Source organism: Chinchilla lanigera, unplaced genomic scaffold, assembly GCF_000276665.1.
Source record: "Chinchilla lanigera isolate Chin_1 unplaced genomic scaffold, ChiLan1.0 scaffold00080, whole genome shotgun sequence".
Lineage (NCBI taxonomy): Eukaryota > Metazoa > Chordata > Mammalia > Rodentia > Chinchillidae > Chinchilla > Chinchilla lanigera.
Genome location: NW_004955481.1, coordinates 4,858,956 through 4,880,854, shown reverse-complemented (window position 1 = coordinate 4,880,854; position 21,899 = coordinate 4,858,956). Strand labels below are relative to the sequence as shown.

Here is a 21,899-nt window from a genome sequence, read left to right as displayed (position 1 = left end):
GCACTCACATGTATATGACATTGGGCTAATCTCTGGTGGATACAAAAGTAAATTCTTCATTCAAGTTTTTAAAAAATATATCAGGCACTGTCCTAAACACTTTACTCCTATCTCCATTTTAAGATGAAGAATCTGTAGTTCAGAAAGGTAAATGATTTGTCCAAGGTTACTTAAAAATGGCAGAACTGTGATTTGAACCTATGTTGTCTCAGGGTGGGCCAGGAGTGTTCCCAGCCTATTCTTGCTGTCCTCTGGTACCTCTTAATGCTTTCTCCCTCAGGGAGGGTGCGACCTATGAGGGAGAGATAGGATGTAAAACAACTATCACACATGGCAGAAGGTGCCAAAAGGATGTAGGCAGGTGGTGGTAGACTCTAATCAGAGAGATGACTTCAGGCAAAACAAAACAATAAGGAGACTGAAGGGAACGACATTTCTGATGATCCTTGAAAGAGGCGAAGAATTTGGAGAGGTAGTAGTGGATATTTCATATGGGGTGAGTATCAGGAGCAGTTTAACAGAATGGTCAGTCACTCAGTTGACTAAAGGTTACCATGTACAAATAATGAGAAATGAAGCTAGTTGCAGCCAGCTCTTAGTGGGCTTCAACTGTTGACGTAAGCAAACTGGTCTTTATTCAGTAGGCATTGGGGGCCTGTTCCATGATTTTTATAATGAAAAGTGATAGAATCAGCCAGGTGCAGTTGCTGTAATTTTAGCTATACTAGAGGCTGAGACAGGAGGGTTGCAAGTTCAATACCAGCCTGGGTAACTTAATGAGACCTTGCCTTTCTTTTTTGTCTTTTTGAGATGGGGTCTCACTATGCAGTTCAAGCTGGCCTTGAACTCACTTTGTATCCCAGGCTGCCCGCGAACTCAGAGCGATCCTCTTGCCTCAGCCTCCCAAGTGCTGGGATTACAAGCATGAACCCCCATGCCTAGCCAAGACCTTGTCTTAAAGAATAATAATAACAATAATAATGATGGGCTGAGATGTAGCTCAGTGGTAGAGCAGCTCTGCATTCAATCCCCAGCACCCACAGATAGATAGAATGAATCAGAAGTGTACTTATAAAACTTAATAAGGAGTTTCTTTTAGGGGTAATTTTTTTATGTTCTAGAAATGTGTAGTAGTGGTGATTGTATAACTCCCGAAAGTACTTAAGGCCACTGAACTATATTCTTAATGATTAAAATAATACATTTTGTGTTGTATATATTTTACCACAATTAAAAACAAAAATCAAAGCCAGGCACACTGTAATAAGGGCCATCCTTGGTGGGGGGGCAGTTAAGAGGCAGTGATTGTTATATATAGGCAGTTGTAAAATGAAAAAAGCACAATCTTGATGTCTTCCCAGATGACTTTTCATGGTGCCCAGTGTTTGTTTTATGTTCTGACTTTTGAACTTTACCCTTAGTGAAGATGTAGAATAAAATAGCCATTGCTGCTACCCTTAAGGAGCTTATGGTTTAATAACAGCTTAAGATTGATAGGTAGTTTTCAAATAATTGTAATACCTGCGTAATTCTTTTTTTTTGGTACCGAGAATCAAACTCAGGACCTTGAGCTTGCCAGGCAAGCACTGTTCCCCTGAGCTATATCCCAGGCCCAGTAATCCATTTTATAATAGAGAAATCAATTGAGTTTTCTTACAGATTAAAAAATCACCCTGCCCCTCCCTCTCTCCTCACCTTTCAGAAAAAAAGTTTGGAAGACTTATCTGCATCTTGTAGTTTTCATAGAACAAAACATTCTCAGTAGTCCTTCCCATACAAGAGCAGTTACATATCAGTGGGATAAGTGTGTTTTCAGTACTGCCGGTCATTATTCTTAATTTTTCCCACAATATTTTAAGCCAAGCCTGATTCCTTGTCCTGGATCCATTTAACCTTGTTTGCACAGCTATTCTAATTAAATAGCAATGTGAAAGAATGCTAATGAGTGACACATCTAGGTACATAATGTTTTATAAAGTATGTACTGTGAACAAATAGACGAGGCATTGTGTCAGATCATATACCTACACATAAAAGGCAGATCCTTTTAAATTGATCACCTTTTTATTTCCTCTCTTCCCAGCTGCCTTAAAAAAAATACTCAGAAGCAGACTTCTTTGATACCTGTCTCCTAGACTCTTTCAGGCAGTGTTGTTCTCCATATATTTTGAATCTTTTGTGCGCTTCAAATCTGTTTTAAAATCTCTAACCAAAAATGAACTGCTGGTGATGGGTAGCATTGGGTAGGGTGAGAAGTGCCTATAGATTGGTGTATTGAGAGACCTTTGCTCCCTTCAGAATGCTGTTGTACTTGCTTATACCACTGAGAGCAATCTGCTTTTGGGTTTGCATGACATCATTTGCATGTTTTTAAATAAGGTAAATAAGATTGGAATAAATGTTCTCAAATTCTGTTGGTCAGGGCAACATTTAAAACTAAATTGTCTGAGCCAGATGTGGTGGCACACACCTGTAATCTCAAATTGGGAGGCTGAGGAAGGAGGGTTGGGAGGCTGAGCAGGAGGTTCTCTGTGAGTTCAGGGTCAGCCTGGGCTACAAAGTGAGTTCAAGGCCAGACAGAACTGTATAGTGAAACTCTGTCTTAGACCTCCCCCCGCCCTGCCCAAAAAAGAAAAAAACACTAAAAACTAAATTGTCTCGACATAGAAGTAAGTTTTTCCCACCATTAAGGGATGGGAACTTGAGGTCTCATTTCCCTTTGGAAAAAGTGTTAAAATTCATTGTATGGGGAATAAGAAGTGCATGTATCCTTTTCTCTCTGAATTAAGTAATTGAAGAATTTGCCTTTTCTCATCATGAATGAAAAATTGCAGCAGTAAAGTGTTCCTAATACAGGTAGAGGCTCATCTTTTAAATATATCTGAGTGTCTATGTATATGCATTTGCTTTGGAGGATTATGATGGTAAGAGATTTATAATTGCTGTACTTCACCATCCACACTTGACACACACCTTGCTTTTGCCTTTTCCAGAGCACTTTGAAAAAGAGAGCTGAGATTTGAGATAACATCGTTTTCTCTAGGATTCTCCTCTTGTTTTATGACATACATGGTTATAGTCATAGTGACAAGTGCTCATCCGGCAACATTCTGGGATATAGCAGACTATGTAGAGTGACAGCTTTCCAGCTTCTTTTTTTCTGGTGGTAAAATTGACTTTAAATTGCAATTAAGGTTGTTTTAATTTTTGACATCATATACAACAAATTACGTGCTTTAAAAGAAAACCAATTTGCCTTTGCGTGGAAGAGACAAATGACCTTTTATTCCATTGATTTCTATAAAGAGGCACAGACATGCTTCAGAAAAGGTCAGTGAGTCTAATTGAAGCACACACCGATTTTTTTTTAGTTGCAAAGGCATCCATGCTTTTTGTTGCAAAGAAGATGATGAGATTTAGGGCTGGCCATTTATTACAAGAGAATACAGAGCTCCCTCTGACACATTGCTGTTTTTCTTTCATGTGAAAAGCATTGTTTGAAATCAACAAAACCCACAAACAGTATTCTGCTTATCCATAACTGTTTAGTGTCTTCACATTTATTTCAGATAAGACATTTTCATATCTAAGATCTAGGTTGAAATTTCTTTCCTTATGGAACCGATTCTGGGAGAAAAAATGTGAGGAAAGAGGTTTTATTAAGTTTCACATATTTGTAGTTGCGGAATTTTCTTTCAACCAGGAATGATAGGATTTCAGAATTAGTGTTTAAAATGAGTTTAAGCATGTTTTAACTCATTCTTGTATTTATATGTGTAGGGATTAAAGTTGGGGTTTGAAAGCTTTCTCTTCATATGTATTTTATAGGAAATAATGTGACAATACGTGTTCCATTTTCTTCTCCCAGCCTCTTAAATCATTAAATGCCTTTATTTTGTTTTTTGAAAGCTTTTAATACAGCAGTGACAGTTTTTCATATAGCATCAGTAGTTCATGCACATAGATCATTAAATGTATTCTTCAGTTGAGCAGGCAAGGCAGCCTGCTCTAATGCGTTTTTGTTTTGGTTTGGTTTGGTTTTTGGAGTTTTGCTTTGTTTTGCATTTTATTTTGAGACAAGGTTTCACTATGCAGTTCAGGCTAGCCTTGAACTCACTTTATAGTTCAGGCCGGCCTCACAGTGATCCTCCTGCCTCAGCCTCCTGAGTGCTGGGATTACTGGTATACACCACCATGCCCAGCCTTTGTTTTGTATTTGGAGACAGGGTCTCCTTGTGTAGTCCAAATGGGCCTTGAAATCACTGTGTAGCCCAGGCTGGCCTCAAACTTGTAGCAGTCCTCCTGGCTCAGCCCCTCAAATGCTGACAAGCCCCTCAAAAGCTTGACTCTAGTTTCTTCACCTCTCTATTGAAAAATAAATACATTGCTGAAACTTCCCAGCTGGTGGGAATAAAATACTGTCAAAGCTCTCAACTGTTAAAGGGTAATATCAAATAACTGCAAAAGCCACACCCAATTTGAGCTTCTGAAAAGCCTCAGAACCCCATTATCATTCCCCTGAACTGCCTAACCTTCTGGTTAACCTTCTGATTATTAGCTGCTTGATATATTTGATGCAGGTTTGAGGGTTTAAGGGCACTCATGCACCACCATGCCTGCTGTAATTATAAACTCTAGATCATGAGACATTTTGAATTTTTTTAGGTAGCTTTTTACATAAGACAGTATGACAACTTTTCATACAACTTGAGCTGTCCAGAATGGTTTGCTCTTTATTATTAAGCACTTACTTGCCAGTGCTTTGTTAGGACATGTTTGCATAATACTTTATCAATCAGTAATAAAAATTTATTCCTGGTAGTTTATAAGCCCCAGTTCTTATTGATTCTCTAAATATTGTGTAATGAATCAGTTTTATCTTTCTCTTCTGTCTGAGAGATGAGAAAAATCTAAGGCAGGCCGGAGCACAGGAATGTGGAAAATTGACCTTCATCCTGTTTTCTCAGAGTGTTCTTGCATTAAGAAACTAGACCAGGCAGGTGTCTCCCTTTCTTCTCCCTACAAAGTCTTGGTGTTGGAGCATAATTAACAGCAGTATCTAAAATTAGGATTCCTCTTCTTCCTTTCTGTCACACCTCATCCTCCCTTACATCTGCAGCCTGACAAGTTTTTAGTTTACTGACTTACTGTCACATTACAAACTAGGAATAAGGTCTTCATCATGCATTTATTTCAAAATCCTTCTGACTGATTCAGGGCCTGTGTCATCAGTGTTCTGCTAGCTTGAGGAAATAGAGTGGAAATCTATGATAGTGACAGACACCATGGAGTTTTTAACTAGACTGCTTAGATTTTAATCCCAGCTTTACTTCTTACTACCTGCTTGATCTTGGGAAAGTTTCTTAATTTCCCTGTGCCTCAATTACGTCATTAATAAAATTAGAATAATGTACCTGCCTCAATTATTTAGGCAATTAAAATGATATGAATGGATACAGTATTAAGAACAGTATGTAGCACTTACCCTCCCCGTAATAGTCATCACATCTCCTTTTAAAGTTCCTTTGAAAGCCTTTCCTGTCTGCATAAAGATTATCTAGGCTTTAAGGTATAACAAATCCTAAGGTTGTTTTAAAAAAAACTGGCTAAAGTTCCAGCTCAGTTGGAATATTTTTCCCCTTTGCTTTGAAGAGAGTCACTATAGTTGGAGCAACTTTTTACACCAGCCCTTTGAAACACTTGTGTTCAGGTGATGGGAAAAATAATTCTAAAGCTTGACTCTAGTCTCTTCACCTCTCTATTAAAAAATAAATACATCGCTAAAACTTCCCAGCTGGTGGGAATAAAATACTGTCAAAGCTCTCAACTGTTAAAGGGTAATATCAAATAACTGCAAAGCCACACCCAGTCTGAGCTTCTGAAAAGCCTCAGAACCCCATTATCATTCCCCTGAACTGCTTAACCTTCTGGTTAACCTTCTGATTATTAGCTGCTTGACATATTTGATGCAGGTTTGAGGGTTTAAGGGCACTCATGGGACTGTATTTATTTGATCTTTTCTGTCAGATTCTACTATCCTGACTTTATGTCTGTTTTTTAAGATTGCTAGACACCAGGAGGCATGTGTTAATGTGAAGGCCTAGGGGTTTCAGAAGCGACTAAATGTATGAGACTTGCCTTAATTGAAGGATATAGAGAATCAGTAGGGCTTTTAACCACTTCACAGACCAGCTAAGTCTCCTGCTATGAACTCAATTTGAGAGCTGTACTTCAGGAAACTTAGACCTGTAACACACTGCCACAAATCTATATTTCAGCCAGAGTACAGTTTATTTATGTACTACTTATTACCTTGCTCTCTGCTGCTCTGTGCATGTCATTATTAAGCAAAAACACTAAATTACACAATTGTTGGTAAGACTAATAATTACATGTTTGTCAGTCTTCTCTTACTGATACATTACTTAGAGGTAGCAAGAGAACTAAGTGGTAGAAAATAGGATCAGATTAAAACGGCATTTTTCTAAAAGAAATATTTGCATGAGAAAGCACAGTTTTGGGGGTTTATGTGTGTTTTTGTTTGTGCGTGGGTGTTTGTGTGTGGGTTCTTTTGTTGGGTTTTCTATATGGAATATTAATCAGTTACAGGATACTAATCTGATAACTTTTTTACCACTCAGAGCTTAAGACCGAGAAACCCTTCAGGTTACTAGGAGCTCATTACCAAAACTGCGAGTCCCCTGTGTGAAGGTTCTCAGAGGTCTCACAGAGATTCACACTTGTAATTATTCCCTTGAGTTTCCAGTCTATACAAAACCAGCCATGTAGATAGTTCTTAAAAATGCTTTGCCCTGTAGAAAACTTTCCTTGGTCTAAAAAGGACTTTTGTCCTCATATGAATGAACTCTGAAGGAATGTGACTTACCACTGACACTTTTTCAGTGCCAGTGACCTACTTGAGACTGCATTAATAAATGAATAAAATTGTCCTCTCCCTTTAGTGGTGATATCCTTTTGAGATTGTGTGATCTTTCTTTTTGAAATCACATTGGCTTAATGGAGCTTTTCTGAGTGATTACCATTTTGGGGGTTTTGTTTTGTTTTTGCTTTTGCTTTTTTCCCAGGGGTGGATATTGGAAGAAATAAAAGCACAGTCATACACTGTGGCAAAGACCATGGTCTCTCATACAGTCCTGCATTCAAATCCTGACACACATGTACACACATACTCTTACCAGCTTTTTGACCTTGAAAAAAGTTACTTGATGTTTCTCTCTGATCCTCAGTTTTCTGTGATAATAGCAATAATATTCTTCCTCACAAGGCTGTTAATGTATGTTAGGACTTCTGGTGCAGCACCTAGCATATTGATATTTAATAAACTATACCCTACCTCCTCCCTGTGATGATGATGATGATGATGATGATGATGATGATAGCTACTCTTAGATAAATGGTGACAACCCAGTAAAAGGGTTTGCCTGAATTTGGGATTCCAGGCATGATCTCCTGGAGTAACTCCAAAGGAAAGGCCAAGTCAAATTTGTTGAGCTGGGTCTTTTATGAACAGGGTTAAAGGGGTTCATGAGATGGGCTTAGGTGGGGTGAGGCGAAGAGGGATGTGGGATTGGGGAAATGAGAATGGCTGAGTACTACCTACAGCAATGGCTAATTTTTTTTGTGCGTGTGATGTGTCCTAGCAGGTGAGCTGGGTATGCTATGTCCTAGCAGAGTAGGCATTGTTCCCCAGGCTCATGTGGTTGGAAAGAGCCATTCTGGGAGCTCAGGCAGCTGGGAGCGCAGAGTGTCCAGACGAGGGTCGGACCTATCATCTACCATCTAGTCCCTGTTTCTTTTGTGGCAGACATTTATATGGGATTCTAAATCCATACATCTAAATACTGGTGATAATCCTGTGTTGTAGGTGTCGCTGTACCTATTTCATAAATGCAGAAACAGAGGAATTGTTTAACTTGCCAAATATTACCAAGTTGACTCCAAAGCCTACATCATACTGCCTCCCACTGCTACATCTATTTAATTCCTTATTTTAAAATTTCCAGGCCTTCTGTCTTCTGAATTATTTTGCTCTTAAGTTTTATCTGTGGTTTTATATTTCTGCAGTATACTTGATCTTTTGAAAGAGAGAGTACAAGTTAAGAAAAAGGGCTGGGATCTAGCACCACCTCTACTAAAGACTAACTGTGACCTTTGACTAGCACCTTCACCTTCCTAAACCTCTTTGCTCCTTTATTTAGTGATTATAATAGGACTTATTTTTTAGGGTAGTTAAAAGTAGATTAGGCGGGGCTGGGGATTTAGTTCAGCAGCACAGCGCCTGCCTGGCAAGTGCGAGGTTGTGAGTTCAATTCCCGGTACCGGGGGAAAAAAAAAAAAAAAAGTAGATTAGTCAAAAATAAATTTAAAACTGGATGGCTAACACATAGAAAACTTTGAATAAATATCAGCTGTTTTTCTTGCTTTGATCCAACTTCTGTGTCTATGTACATTAAAATTTTTTGCTTCCTTGTCATATCTACTTGACTTTTATATCCCATTGTCAGTCTTTTTCTAACTCCTTCATTGTTGCCTAGAAAAAAATCTATCTTTTTTTCTCTATCTTGTCATTGAGTTAGCATGCTCGCAACACCCACTTGGTACCCAGTCAGTATTTATTGATGTTGATGACAGTTAAACAAAGATGCTATTGGCATCAGTCCTGCATCCTCTGAGGCTGCGTAAGTAATCATGACTTTCTAAAAACAGAAAAATACTCAGTCATTCCACTCATAATTGAAGGTCAGAATTTGATGTCAGCATTTGTTTCAGTGGTGATTGTGTGGCTTTTTCTGCAGAATTATCTGCAGCAATCAGGTAGTCAAGATTTCTGGCCTGAGGCTGATTATCCTGCATTTTTAAAATTACTTCCTAAAATAGATACAGCATCATAGAGGTAGGTTTAAAAAATATTGATCATAGTTCAGATTTACTTTATCTTTTTTGTTTGTTTGTTTTGTTTTTCTTCGGGTACCAGGAATCAAACTCATGACCTTGGGCTTGCCAGGCAGGCACTTCGCCGCTGAGCTAAATCCCCAGGTGTCAGATTTACTTTAATTGGAACAAGAAGTCAAGATAGGTTTAACATTGCACCGAATGTAGTTGGTTGCCAGGCTGTAGGTTAGCTTCCTAGTCTTCTTGCCCATAATCTTTTTCACATCAGAAAATGGTACAAATCTGTTTTTAATTCTAAACACGCCCCCTTTCTCTGTCTTTCTGGTATCACATGTTCCCACCTCATTTCCGTGATTCTCTGAAGCTTCCTTGTTCTTACTCTTTCCTGCCTCTTAATTAGGTCTTCCACGAAGACGTTTCCTTGTAAGATTTCCTGTTTATGTTTGTCATATGCACTAATAATTCTGCTGTTCACCCTGGTGGGTATTATAAAAAGTTGATGAATTTGAATTTATAGTCATTGAAATTGAATTTATAGCCTCTTCATGGTGATGTGCTTGTATAACGTCCAGTATTTTCAATATATGAAGGGGAAAATGAAAACATAACTTTAAAACTATTTTTACAAAGAAAACAAGATTTTTAACCAAAAGCAAAATTAATGCCCTGTCTGGCAAATTTCATTTAATAGAAAGTAGAGAGGGGCTGGGGATTTAGCTCAGTGGCATAGCTCCTGCCTGGCAAGCGCGAGGTCATGAGTTCGATTCCTGGTACCGGAAAAAAAGAAAAAAAAAAAAAAAAAGAAAGTAGAGATAGTAGCATAGTACTTTATTTTTACCATATCTAATGACCCCCAAACTTATCTTCTCGGCACTGATCTCTTATCAGATGCCTGTCCTATATTCCCAGCAGTCTCTAATTAAGTTTTTTTTGTTTTTTGCCACTTACCTGTCAAGAGCCAGTAGGCCAACTCTCTATCACACAAAAAATTAGCCTGGAGCCCTGTATTTCTTTTACACATTAATTTTTAAAATTCCTCTCATCCATTTAAAAAGCATTAAGCTATTTAAATGACCACATATGATTCATAAATGGAGGGAAAATGTTTAAGTTTGCAAATTTAATTTTATAATTGGACTAAAGAAGGGTATGAGGAAGACCTGAAGGAACTGAATAACTGAATACTTAGGAGGTAAAAAGACTGAAATGTAAAAACAAAAACTTAACGATTTTTAACCTTTTTTTTTGGAGTTATTTTAGTTTTTATTTTTTGGTACTGAGAATCGAACTCAGGACCTTGTGCTGCTGAGTTCTCATCTCAAATTTTTTTTAAGTTATTGCTAAAAGAAGAATCATTATTTGGCCTATCAGCCTGACATTCCTTCACTAGAAAAGCAAAGAGTCAGACTTGGGAATCACTGTAGCCTAGATGTAAGTCCGAATACTGTGTCAAGCATCTTAACCTCTCCCAAGCTCAGTGTGCTCAATTTGTAAATAGGAATAGTTACAAATTAGGTGTTATGAGATGGTTTATTGTGGCTTTTTTTTTTTTTGGTCTTTTTGAGACAGGGTCTCACTATGCAGTTCAGGCTGGGCTTGAGTTCACTTTGTAGCCCAGGCTGGTCTCAAACTTGCAACGATCCTCCTGCCTCAGCCTACGGAGTGGTAGGATTACAGGCGTGTGCCACCACTCCCGGCTGTAGCTTTTTTAAAGGGTATACTTCATCTTTTTTTCTCCTCACAGCCCATAATCAAAAATACAGAATTTAGCTACCGTTATTTCAAGTCTGCATAGTGTGATGACATTTAAGAAATGGGAATGGTGGGGTGAGAAGTGTAGTTCAGTGGTAGCATGCTTCCCTAGCATGCACAGGACCCTGGGTTCGATCCCCAATCTGGAAAGAAAAGAAAATAGAAATGGGAATATAGACTTTTAAAGGCAAACTTGTTTGGGAAGCAGCTTCATGTAGTGGAGGGAGCTCTGGCCTAGGCGTCAAGAAACCTAAGCTAGTGCTGGCTTTAACTGGAAATGTGGCTTTGGATAACTTACATAACCTCTAGCCAAAGTTTTTCTATTAAGTGATAATCTTTAGTAAGTAATACTGGGAAAGCAGTAAAGAAGCATGAAGTGTTAACTTTAAAAAAAAAAAAAAAGAGTAGTTCTATAAAGCAACACAGTAGCTCTGTTGTTTCCCTTGGGCACCTGATGCATCAGAGCTGCAGATCCCTCTCCAGTACGTTTGTAATTGTTCATTTGCATCATTCGTTTTTCTGAGGCAAATCAGTACATTTTGAAATTCATATTTCATGGAGCTACTTAACTAATTGCCGCAATCAGCAGCAATTTATTTTGTAGCAAGGCTGTTCAAATCATTTGAGGTTGGCATAGTATGTACCATGTTTTTAATGATCATATTTTTAATGACAAGTTTTAATGGGGGAAATGGTTAATTCTCCTGAAAACTCTAACTTTGGTTCTGTAGTTTATCATTATCTAATGGTAGCTTAAAGTCATTGATCCAGTAGGTACACCAGCTGTTGGAGAGGCTGCCCCATTTAGAAAGACCAGGAGAGGGAAAGAGCACCTTGTTTTACTCTGGCGTGGAGACCCTCATTGAATTACTCAAACAATAATCAGATAGATGTTGTTCAAGTTAATGGCACCTCTGAGTCCCTGTCAGGAGAGCTTTATTTAATGCACAACAGACCTGGAGTGATGCAGGTGCCGTTTCAGCCCCTCGTTTAATTTAAGCTGCTTTAGTTGGCATGGCAACTGTTTGAGACATCTGGGAGACATTATGCTGGGGATTGAGACTTCAGAGGATTTCTGCTAGAGCAAAGCAGAAACCTTATTATAAAGTGGTTATGTTGCCTCTAAATTTTTGCAGATATAGTGTTAAATTTTAAAATTCAGGAATTTTCAAAGACAATTTTAAAAGATTGGCCTGGTTTGTTAGGGGTTTTTGGTGTTTGGTGATTTTTTTCATGTGTGTGTGTTTGTGTGTGTGTGTAGAAAAAAAAAAAAAACTATTCCTGGAGTAAAAGACATTATTTCCCCTAAGAATTTACTTTGCTGAACTAAAGTGTGATAACACTTATTCTCAGCAAAGAGGCTATTTTAATTACTTTGTTTAAAAAAAATCTTGTATTTAGAATGCCTTCAGTCTTTTGTGTTTAGAAGCTATTAAAGGAAAGAGAAGCATTTCTGCACAAAGTTAAACAGGAAATGGTAAAGGTAGAGAAATACTCTATGTGTTTTTGCCCTAGACTTTTTGGTTTAATTAGAATTTATTGACTTGCCTCTTTTTTTTTTAAACCCCACCTGTCATCTTCTCAAGCAGAGATATTAAAGTAGCACTCTTTTAAACTCTCTTTTTCTAAGTATTTTAATAGAAGATTCCAAGTTTATGGATCCAGAAAACAATGTTGATATAATCATTTGTGTTTAGTAGAGGAAATGCTTGCTGGTTTATATTTTCTGAGAAATTATGTCCTTGTGTATGTGGTTTTCATATGGAGGAATTGACGTATTCAAAATCCTGCTCTATATTGGTTATGCAAGCCTTCCCCTAATTTTTTGATACTTGATAATACTTTGGGTTAGGTTGACCATATGACTGTTGCTGATCAAAAAATTGTCCAGTTTGTCAGTTCACATTCCTTAGGTCTAGGGTAATGAACATCAAGACCTGATATGTTTTGTCTTTTCTTTTTGTTTTTGGTACTAGGAATCAAACTCAGGGCCTTGCACTTGCCAGGCAGGTGCTGTGCTGCTGAGCTATATCCCTGGCCCAAGACCTGATATGTTTTGCAATGCTACATAAAATGTAGTTTTTTCCTGAAATGAGTAACTTGTTATAAAATAGAATAGTGCCTATTCCAAAGTTTTCCTTTTTCCCCTTTCTTTGAAAATTTAGTCACTGTTAGAAGAAAACATATGACATTATTTCATACTTATTCTGTTATTGGCTTTTGTACCAATTTGTTCCTTTTATAAGTCAAAGCAAGATTTTCCAAGTGTCAACACTCTGAATTCAACCTGATAACTTGAAAATTAAGATGTTTTCTCTCTGCTGTTAGCATGCATACCAACTGTCACTACTAACACTAAAGATCCTGGCATCACAACTTGGCTGCCAGCTTTGTAGATATATGAGGCAGGAGAGAATATAGCCTCCTCTTCATAACCATGCAAGAACTTTTCAGTGCTGGCAGGAGCGAAGAAATTGTCAATAAACTCAGCAGACATGACTGACATCTCGTACAGATAAGTGCTTCTTCATACTGTCTTTCTCTAGCACTGTTTTTTCCTGGATAAAACTTCTAGTTGACAACTGTCATAGTCCATTTGGACTGCTACAAAAAAAAATACCATACACTAGGTAGTTTATAAATGACAGAAATTTATTTCTTGGAGTGCAGGAGGCTGGGAAGTCCAAAATTAAGATGATAACAGATCTTTTGTCTGCTGAGGGTGCATTTCTTGGTTCATATAGTGTTTTTGCTATAACCTAAAATAGTAGGAGCTGGGCACACCTATAATTCCGGCACTTGGAAGGCTGAGGTGAGAGATTGGCTGCGAGTTCAAGGTCAGCCTGGGCTGCATTTTAATTTTTTTTTTTTTTTTTTTGGTTTTTTGGGACAGGGTCTCACTATGCAGTTCAGGCTGACCTTGAGCTCACTATGTAGCCTGGGCTGGCTACACACTCATGGCATTCCTCCTGCCTCAGCCTACAGAGTGCTGGTATTACAGGTGTGCGCCACCATGCCCAGCTTTAATACCATCATTTTAGGAGTTAATTGGGAGGACAAAAATATTCAGCCCATAGGAACAGCACCTAATATAGTAATCGCAGTTGTGAAGTTTTTCTGCTTTTGTTGTTATGTTTTTTCCAACGCAGTATTCCTTTGCTTTTGTCCCTAAAGATTTTTGGAATTAGTACAACTAAAGAATATTGAGATATGATGGTGCATGCCTGTCATCCCAGCACTCAGGAGACTGAGGAAGGAGGATTGCCTTAAGTTTGAGATCAGCTTGAGCTACATAATGAGACACTGTCTCAAAGTGGGGGGAGGAGGCTTGGGACGTAATCAGTGCTCCCTGTGTTCAATCACCAGTACCAGGCTGGAGTGGGGGGAGGAGAATATTGGGACTTTTGATTAAAACTTACTGGTGCAAATAGGAATGTTTTTCCCTCAATCCCATGATTGGGATTGCGGGATAGGGTGGTGGGTTCAGTATATACGAGAGGATTAATATCCTTAATAATGGAAGCAGCCTTATAAGTAATAATTTTCACCCCAGTAGAAAATTAAGCAAGAACAGTTTGCCCTCATTTTCACTAGTCTTCTTTTTCTATCTCTCATGCTCACACATACATGTGGCCAATAAAATGTAAATGATTTCAACTTGAAAACACAATTGGTAGGCTACAAATTTTTACTACCAGTCCTTCCTGCAGTCCTAAAGTGTCAGTAAAGTGTTAAAAATTCAGAGAAGAGGCAGAAATCTAAGCTGGCTGTGGTGTGACACCAGAGACCACTTGATTCTTGTTACAGAACACCAGAAAGGCTTAGGAATTGGAGGCACCAAGTATCTCAGAAAGTAGGGATGCAGGTGGATCTAAACACAAGATTGGTTACAAGCCTGTGTAAGAATTAAGATGCCCTTATCTCCCCTCTACCATGCAGGAAACTGAAGGTTTGTTCCCAAAGACAGTATGGTTAGCTGTGGTTGCTCTGGCTCTGGCTCCTAGACCCCACTCACATAGATCATTGCAGCCTGACCTACCTCCTATGGCAGAAGATTAGAGGGCTCTTTTCTGGAGAAGTGGATTAACCCAAGAGAGAATTTATGCTTAATTGAAGTTCTTTCATGAAGCAATACCATAAAGCTCTAAGAGCTCCACAGAGAGCTACATTATGCTGAAACAGTAATAGCCTAAACACCCAGTGATGGGGGTTGCTCAATTCATGATATATTACATGAAAAGAAATACTAAATAACAACTTAACATTAGATAAAAGATTGTGCAGTACCATGGGAAGATGTCAGCTTCAGTTTCCTCATCTGAACCCCTGTAGGGTTGCCATGAATTGTAGATGAGATGATATATTTAAGATATTTAATAGTATACCTGGTGCGTACTAAGTGCTTAATGTATGTGTAGGTGCTCTTTCTGAGAGTTTGGAAAGCCCTTGCCTTCATGGAGCAGGGTTAAGTTTACAAAGACAATAAACATAATAAGTAAGTTATATAGGATGATAAGTACTAAGGGGAAAAGACGTAGAACTAGGTAAGAAGGTAGCAATTAGATAGGGGTTGGTCCAGGTAGGCATCATTTGAAAGATAAGAAAGAGTTAGGTAAATACTGGGAAGTAAAATCCATGCAGAGGGAAGAGCTGGAGCAAAGGCCCAAGACTAGACTGTGTTTAGTACGTCCAGAGAATAGGCACAAGGAAAGTGATAGGAAAGACTGTCAGAGAAATAAAAAGCCCAGATTGTGTATGAACTCCCAGGCCATTTGAGGAACTTCAACTATTACTGAAAATGAAGTGGAAAGGATCTGCAGCAGAGTGGCACAATTCGGCCTTCTCCTTAAAAATCTCTGAAATGCATCCCCAAAGTTAGATCAGGATGAGTGGATGGAAAGAGCAGTGGATGAATGTATAATGGGACTAATATGGCAAAATATTCATGATAGAATCTAGGCGGTGGCTAAGCAGTGGTCACTAATCCTGTTGAACTGTTTTATAAAAGTTGGATAAAAACTATTTAAAATTACATTTAACTGGTAATATCCTAGCCAGGTGTGGTGGCACCCCCCTGTAATCCCAGCACTCAGGAGGCTGAGGCAGGAGGATCGTTGCAAGTTCTAGGCCAACCTGGGCTACAAAGTGAGCTCAAGGCCAGCCTAACTGCATTAGCAAGACCCTGTCTCGAAAAGAAACAAACAACAAAAAAAAAAACTGATAATATCCTAACAATCATTTTATCAAATAATTCTGAGATATCACTGAAAACTGTCTTATAGGAAATTCGGCACAGCAAATCACATTTTCTTACTTTCCCTGAGGCAAGTGGATTTCTTTAGAAAGAACCTAGATGATAATACCTAAGATTAAAATATTGACTAGGGTAGAAACCTTTATATTAATAAGCGTACAGATAATAATAATAAGCACTTTCTATGTAATAAACATAGATAAAAATAAACCAGTAGAAAATTTGTCCTGGCTGCTGTTTTACAAACCAAGGGATCCTGGCCCATAGTAATAATGGTGTACATGACAAAAAGTGGCCTAATCACTGCTAAATTTTTTCAGTTAAACCGATAGGATTTTCACTTGGGAAAGAGGGAGAGTGAGAGAGAGACTCACGCCAAGGGTCACTGTAAGGTTGGTGGTTGGTGGTGTGAGCAACTTCAGCATGGACGTTATTTAAAGGAGTAAAACTGGATTCACCTACACAAGAGGGTGAGAGGGGCCCAGAGGAAGGCGGAGAGCCAAGCCCTGGGGCGTTTCAGCATGAAGTGGCTGGAGAGGACAGGAGAGCCCGCAGTGAGAGGAAAGGGAAGAAGAGAAGTGTGGTACCCTAAAGCCATTTAAAGAAGATACCTCAAAGAGGAGGAGGAAGTTTTCAACTGTTTGTGTCAATGCTGCCTTTAGTTACCCTCCCTGCTCCCAAGTTGACAGTTGGAAATTGTCTTAAGGAAGGTAGAGTTAAATCATGAAAGTTGCCTGAAGTTGTTTTTGTTCGTGTGTGTGTTCATTTTTTAAGATGAGGTCTTGCTATGTAGTCCAGGCTAGCACTGAACTCTTCATGTAGCCCCAGGCCAGCCTCAAACTCAGTCTTCCTGCCTCAGCCTCCCAAGTGCTAGGATCACTTACAACCACGTGCTACCACATCCAGCTACCATCCAGACTTTTAATAAGTATTTACAGGCAGGGTAAAACATTATAATCTCTTTTGTTCTAGACAGACCAAAAGATGATTTCTTAGTGTTTATAACATTCATATGTATTGCAAGAGTTCTGAATTCCACATCTGTTGCTCCCCAGGCTCCATCCATCCTTTGATCATCTTCCATGTGCTAATTGAACAAAACACAGAGGGTACAACAGAATACGAGGCATAGGCAACTTGAAACTTAGTAAGGTTTCGTAAACGTCGTTTGTTTTTTGAGACAGGATCTTTCTATAACTAAAGCTGGCCTTGAGCTCACTATGTAACCCAGGCTGGTCTCAAACTCATGGTGATCTTTCTGCCTCAGCCTCCCAGGTGCTGAGGTACAGGCATGTGCCATCAAGCCTGGCCAGGTTTCATAAACTTGTGGAAAGATAAACAGTAAAAGAATTAAGTTCTTCGTATTGTGGAGAGACTTGGATTTGATCTGACCATTTTACACATTTTTTGGAGTGTCATACTTTGTAAAGTAATTCAAACCATGTTGATTGATAAGTTGTAGTTTTCCCAGGGTAACCTAGGATGAGATCACCAACCCTCCTGCCCTTTTGTTCTGATTCAAAAGATGTTCTAGTTACCTGTCTGGGTAGACCTTGAGATGTTTGGATGGATTTAAAGGATGATCTAGTTGCATATCTTAGTAGACCTTGAGACTATTTGGTCTTCATACTTTTCCTTGCCTGGCTATTAAAGAAAATATTTTCTCTTCTGTAAATGCTGATTATAAAGAAGTAATTTGGTTGTTTACTTCTGCTAACTTTTAAACATGTACATTCTTTTAGTCCTGGCAATATTTTATCTCATGAAGGCTGGAATTCTCACCTCTATCATGCTGTCTAGAAGCTTTGTTTTCTTAAGCTTATCCAGCCTTGAGGATGGAAGTTATTCTTTAGATGGGGGTTGGGGGCTGAAGTCTCTGAACTCTCCTTAACTTAAGACCTCAAGATACGTTGTCACAGAATTGATGCAGAGTGACCTACATAAAATTATCGTCTCTCCTCAACCACTCAGCTCAGATCATGTCAAAGTTTTTCTTTATCAGATTTTGCGAGGTAAGATTTTCTTTATGAAGACAAAGATAGTGTCATGCTATATATGAAACGTTTTGCTTTTCATTTGCACTCAAATCTGGATTTCTGAGGCATTCTTCTTCCCTAAATAAAGTCCTTTTTTCTTTGGACCAAGGTATATCTTATTATTGTTCTACTTAATATTAAAAAAGAGGTTTTTAGGATGACCAAATAGTTCTTATTTTTGTGATGAAAGAGAAGACCCTGTCAAATTCATCACAGTTGCATGGGTTAATCTAGGAAGATAAATAAGCAGAGTGGTTTGTTACAGATCCACTAAGCAGCTTTTAGTTCTTCACAGAATGAGAGTGTGTGGTGTTAAATCACTAATTTAAAAAGTGACTGTATCTCCTATAGATGATACCCATTCTGCAAACCAGCAGTAAGTTGGTCTGTCAGACTATTGACTGGAATAGCTGAGTCCAATTGTAGAAAAACAAAATACCCTTAAAATCAAAGCAAATGCAGAAGACCAATAGATACAGTCAGCTAAATAATTCCAGCCTGCCTTATTAAGGGTACCGACTTGACTGAGAAGTGATTTGGACTAACATGATTGATACCTCAGGTGTGTTCCTTAGAAGTTGACTATTATTGATAGAGAATTATTTAAAGATGAAACAGCTTTTTTATCTAGTAAAATAACTTTTTTTCACAGAATTCATAGAAGAGATCCTTTAGAGAGTGAATAGTATCTGCCAAAAGGATTAAAATACATTGAACACTATTAAAAACTAAGATGTTCACATCCAATAAATTTGTTGATATTCTTTGGTAGGGGGAAATGGGAAAAAATATTAATAGTTTTTTACTTGTGAAAAATATGATTTACTACTTTAAAAAAAAAAAAAAAAGCTCAGCCTTCAAGCTGTCACTTTTAGCAGTGCTGAAGTTCCAAAATTTTAAAAAGTGATGAACTACGCTCTTGATTGTTGGTGGTAAAGAACACCAGTGACAAACCTGGACAAGCTCCAGACTTTTGTCATATCAGTGAAGAATCTCCAGGGTAAGGCTCCCCGTTGGTTAGTCAAAGTGTTTTTTTGGAGCAGGTTCTGAATCACAAGGTGAGAGTATCAGTGGCGGGGCTCCAATAGCCATACTAATGAGCAGTTAAAGGGTATTCGAATGGTCACTCTTCATTCCAATGCTTAAGAAGCTTATCTGTGCTAAGCCTGTGTAATCTTTTAAATTATAGACATTGTCTCAGACCATGCAAACCTTTCATGACATTTTACTGTAGCAAAATTACAGTTTTTTGAGTGGGGACTAAGTCAGGCTTTTAATAATATTCATTATGCAGTTATTTAGGGAACAATTTAAAATCCTCTACTCTCTTTCCTCCTAAGGTTTTTCCCAGACCATTGGTTGAGGAAAGGAAATTCAATAACTACAATTAAATCTGTTTCGTATTTCAGGTTTGAAATATCTCCATTCAGCTGGCATTTTACATCGAGACATTAAGCCAGGGAATCTCCTTGTGAACAGCAACTGTGTTCTAAAGGTATTCTTCGGTTCATTTATAGATCTCAGGAAGAATGAGAATGTCAGTCCCAAGATAGACTTAAGAACAATTTATTTTCATTACTTTACTAAAAATTTAAAAGAATAAGTTCGGGGCTGGGGATTTAGCTCAGTGGCACAGCGCCTGCCTGGCAAGTGCAAGATGGTGAGTTCAATTCCAGGTACTGGAAAAAAAACAAAAACAAAAAAAAATTTTTTTAAATAAAAAAGAAATAAAAGAACAAGTTTGCTCTAGCAGTATCACTAGTCATGACCATAATGACTAAAGTGTAGTCCTGACTTGTTTGTGGTTTTGATATATTTTGTTTGTGTTTTGGAAACACTGAAACGAGAATTAAAACATGACTAGAAAGAATAAGGAAGCTGGTATCTTTTCATGTGGTTACCTTAGTTTTTGTTTTGGAGGGTTTTTGTTGTTGTGCCATTGTTAAAGGGAAGTATATATTAGAACTATATGAAGACTAGTGAGATTTATTCATACGAGAATGAAGTATGTTTGTTTAAGAAGACTGCCTACATTTTTGCACAGTCAGAATTTCTAACAGAGTGATCAAAAAAATACAATGAATGATTAAATTTTAAAATATATTCTAGGGGCAAGGATATAGCTCAGTGGCACAGTGCCTGCCTGGCAAGGGTGAGGTCCTGAGTTCTATTCCCAGTACCAAAAAAAAATGTATTCCACTAAAACATCCGTTGCCATTAATGCCCCTTTTTTGAACACACTTATCCACACTTAGCCCATTGTTCTTACTTAGCACTTTAAGAAGCAGTTCTGGAAGTTGTCTCTTTGCAGGGGGAGGGATCTTTTTGAGACAGGGTCTGCTATGCAGTTCAGGCTGGCCTTAAGCTCACTTTGTAGCCCAGGCTGGCCTCGAACTCATAACGATCCTCCTGCCTCAGCCTCCTGAGTGCTGGGATTACAGGCATGGGGCATGTGCCACCATGCCTAGCTTGGAAGTTGTCTTTCATGAGTTTCTTATGAGGCATGATCAAATATACAGTGAATGTTGCTGCCCAGTGTTTTCCAACAGAAGGGCAGGCTTATAAAAACAAAACGGTGTGTCATCGCCCACCTTATTCACCTGATAGGATACCATGCCACTTCCAGCTCTTTCCTAAAGTCAGAATGACCATGAAATGTAAATGTTTGAATTGATGCAGGTAGCCACAGCAGCACAATTAAGGACACAAAAGAAAACTTCCAGAATTGCTTCAAAAAGTGGCAAAAATGATGGGATAAGTGTAGTCAAAGTAAGAGGGGATGTTTTGAAGGAGATTCATGGCAATGTTCCTTTTTTTTGAGACAGGGTCTCCCCATATAGCCAAAACTCAGCGATCCTCCTGCCTCAGCCTCCCAAGTACTGGGATTACAGGCATGTGCCACCATGCCCAGTATGATAATCTGCCTTTTACTATAATAATTTTTTAAAGTTTAAGCTTTCACTGTATTTTTAAATCATCCGTATATATGCTATTGGAGGTAGCAAAGTGGAAAACATAAACATTTAAAAGGGAAAATGCTAGGAAAAAAGGGCATATGCACCTATCCAGATGTATTTCCACAATACAGACTAACCAGTCCTTAGTTACCGCCCTTAAAAGGAATGGATTGCAGTACTACTTATATTTAATACCCCCAAAATCATCAATTTCAATTTTACTTCTCTCCCTTGTGCCACTTCTCATTGTTCCTTGTTATTTAGAAAGGTTCACTAATAGCAAAATCTACATATGCACATTTCTCTATTTCTACTACAAGTATATATATATTGGAAGAACTCCAGAATAGTTAGTAATCCACTGTGTTTTTTCCTCAACATAGAAATTAGCCATAAAGGTCTTCCTAGAGCTGTGTCATCTCTCTGTAAGCAAATAAAACTCTGATTTATGTCATATGGTGCTTCAGTCTACAGTAATTATTTTTTACCATTTCAACTGATATATTTGGAAAAGAAAAACTATTTTTTAAATGTTACCTACTTTAAAAGTCATCAAGACTTTTATTATTGCTTTGATTGTTAGCATTTGAACTAAGTAATACAGCCAAATGTATAAATTACATTTTTTAAGTCCTTTCTTTGAACTATAGGCCAGTTCTCTTTACAAGTCAATGGGTTATACTGCTTATGAATAAAAATTCTTTATTATATCTTTGAAGAGCCCTGACCTTGTTTTACTTCTAGTGACATAAAAGTTGTTTTTCATACTTTCCCTGAAAATAACTGATACATCTTTTGTTTCTACAATGAAATTAATTGCCCCTAGAATCTACTAAAATACATCCTTCAAAGGTGTTTGAGTTCCTCCTCCGGCCACTTTTTAATTTTTGAAGAAAGTTTGCTACCTCTAACTCATTTTATTAAAAAAAGAAAAAAACTGAAAACGTAATGTTAAGATTGTATTGCCTTGGGCAGGGGATATAGGTC

The 21,899-nt window shown here is 38.1% G+C and overlaps 1 protein-coding gene across 1 annotated transcript in view; it reads left to right on the top strand.

Moving 5' to 3' along the window:
• Nlk (nemo-like kinase) overlaps positions 1-21,899 on the top strand; it is a 145,294-nt gene that overhangs the window by 92,880 nt on the left and 30,515 nt on the right. The window contains exons 4-5 of the mRNA XM_005402771.2: positions 17,825-17,931; positions 19,365-19,450. Coding sequence (XP_005402828.1) covers positions 17,825-17,931; positions 19,365-19,450 — 193 coding nt within the window. The remainder of the gene's footprint in view (positions 1-17,824; positions 17,932-19,364; positions 19,451-21,899) is intronic.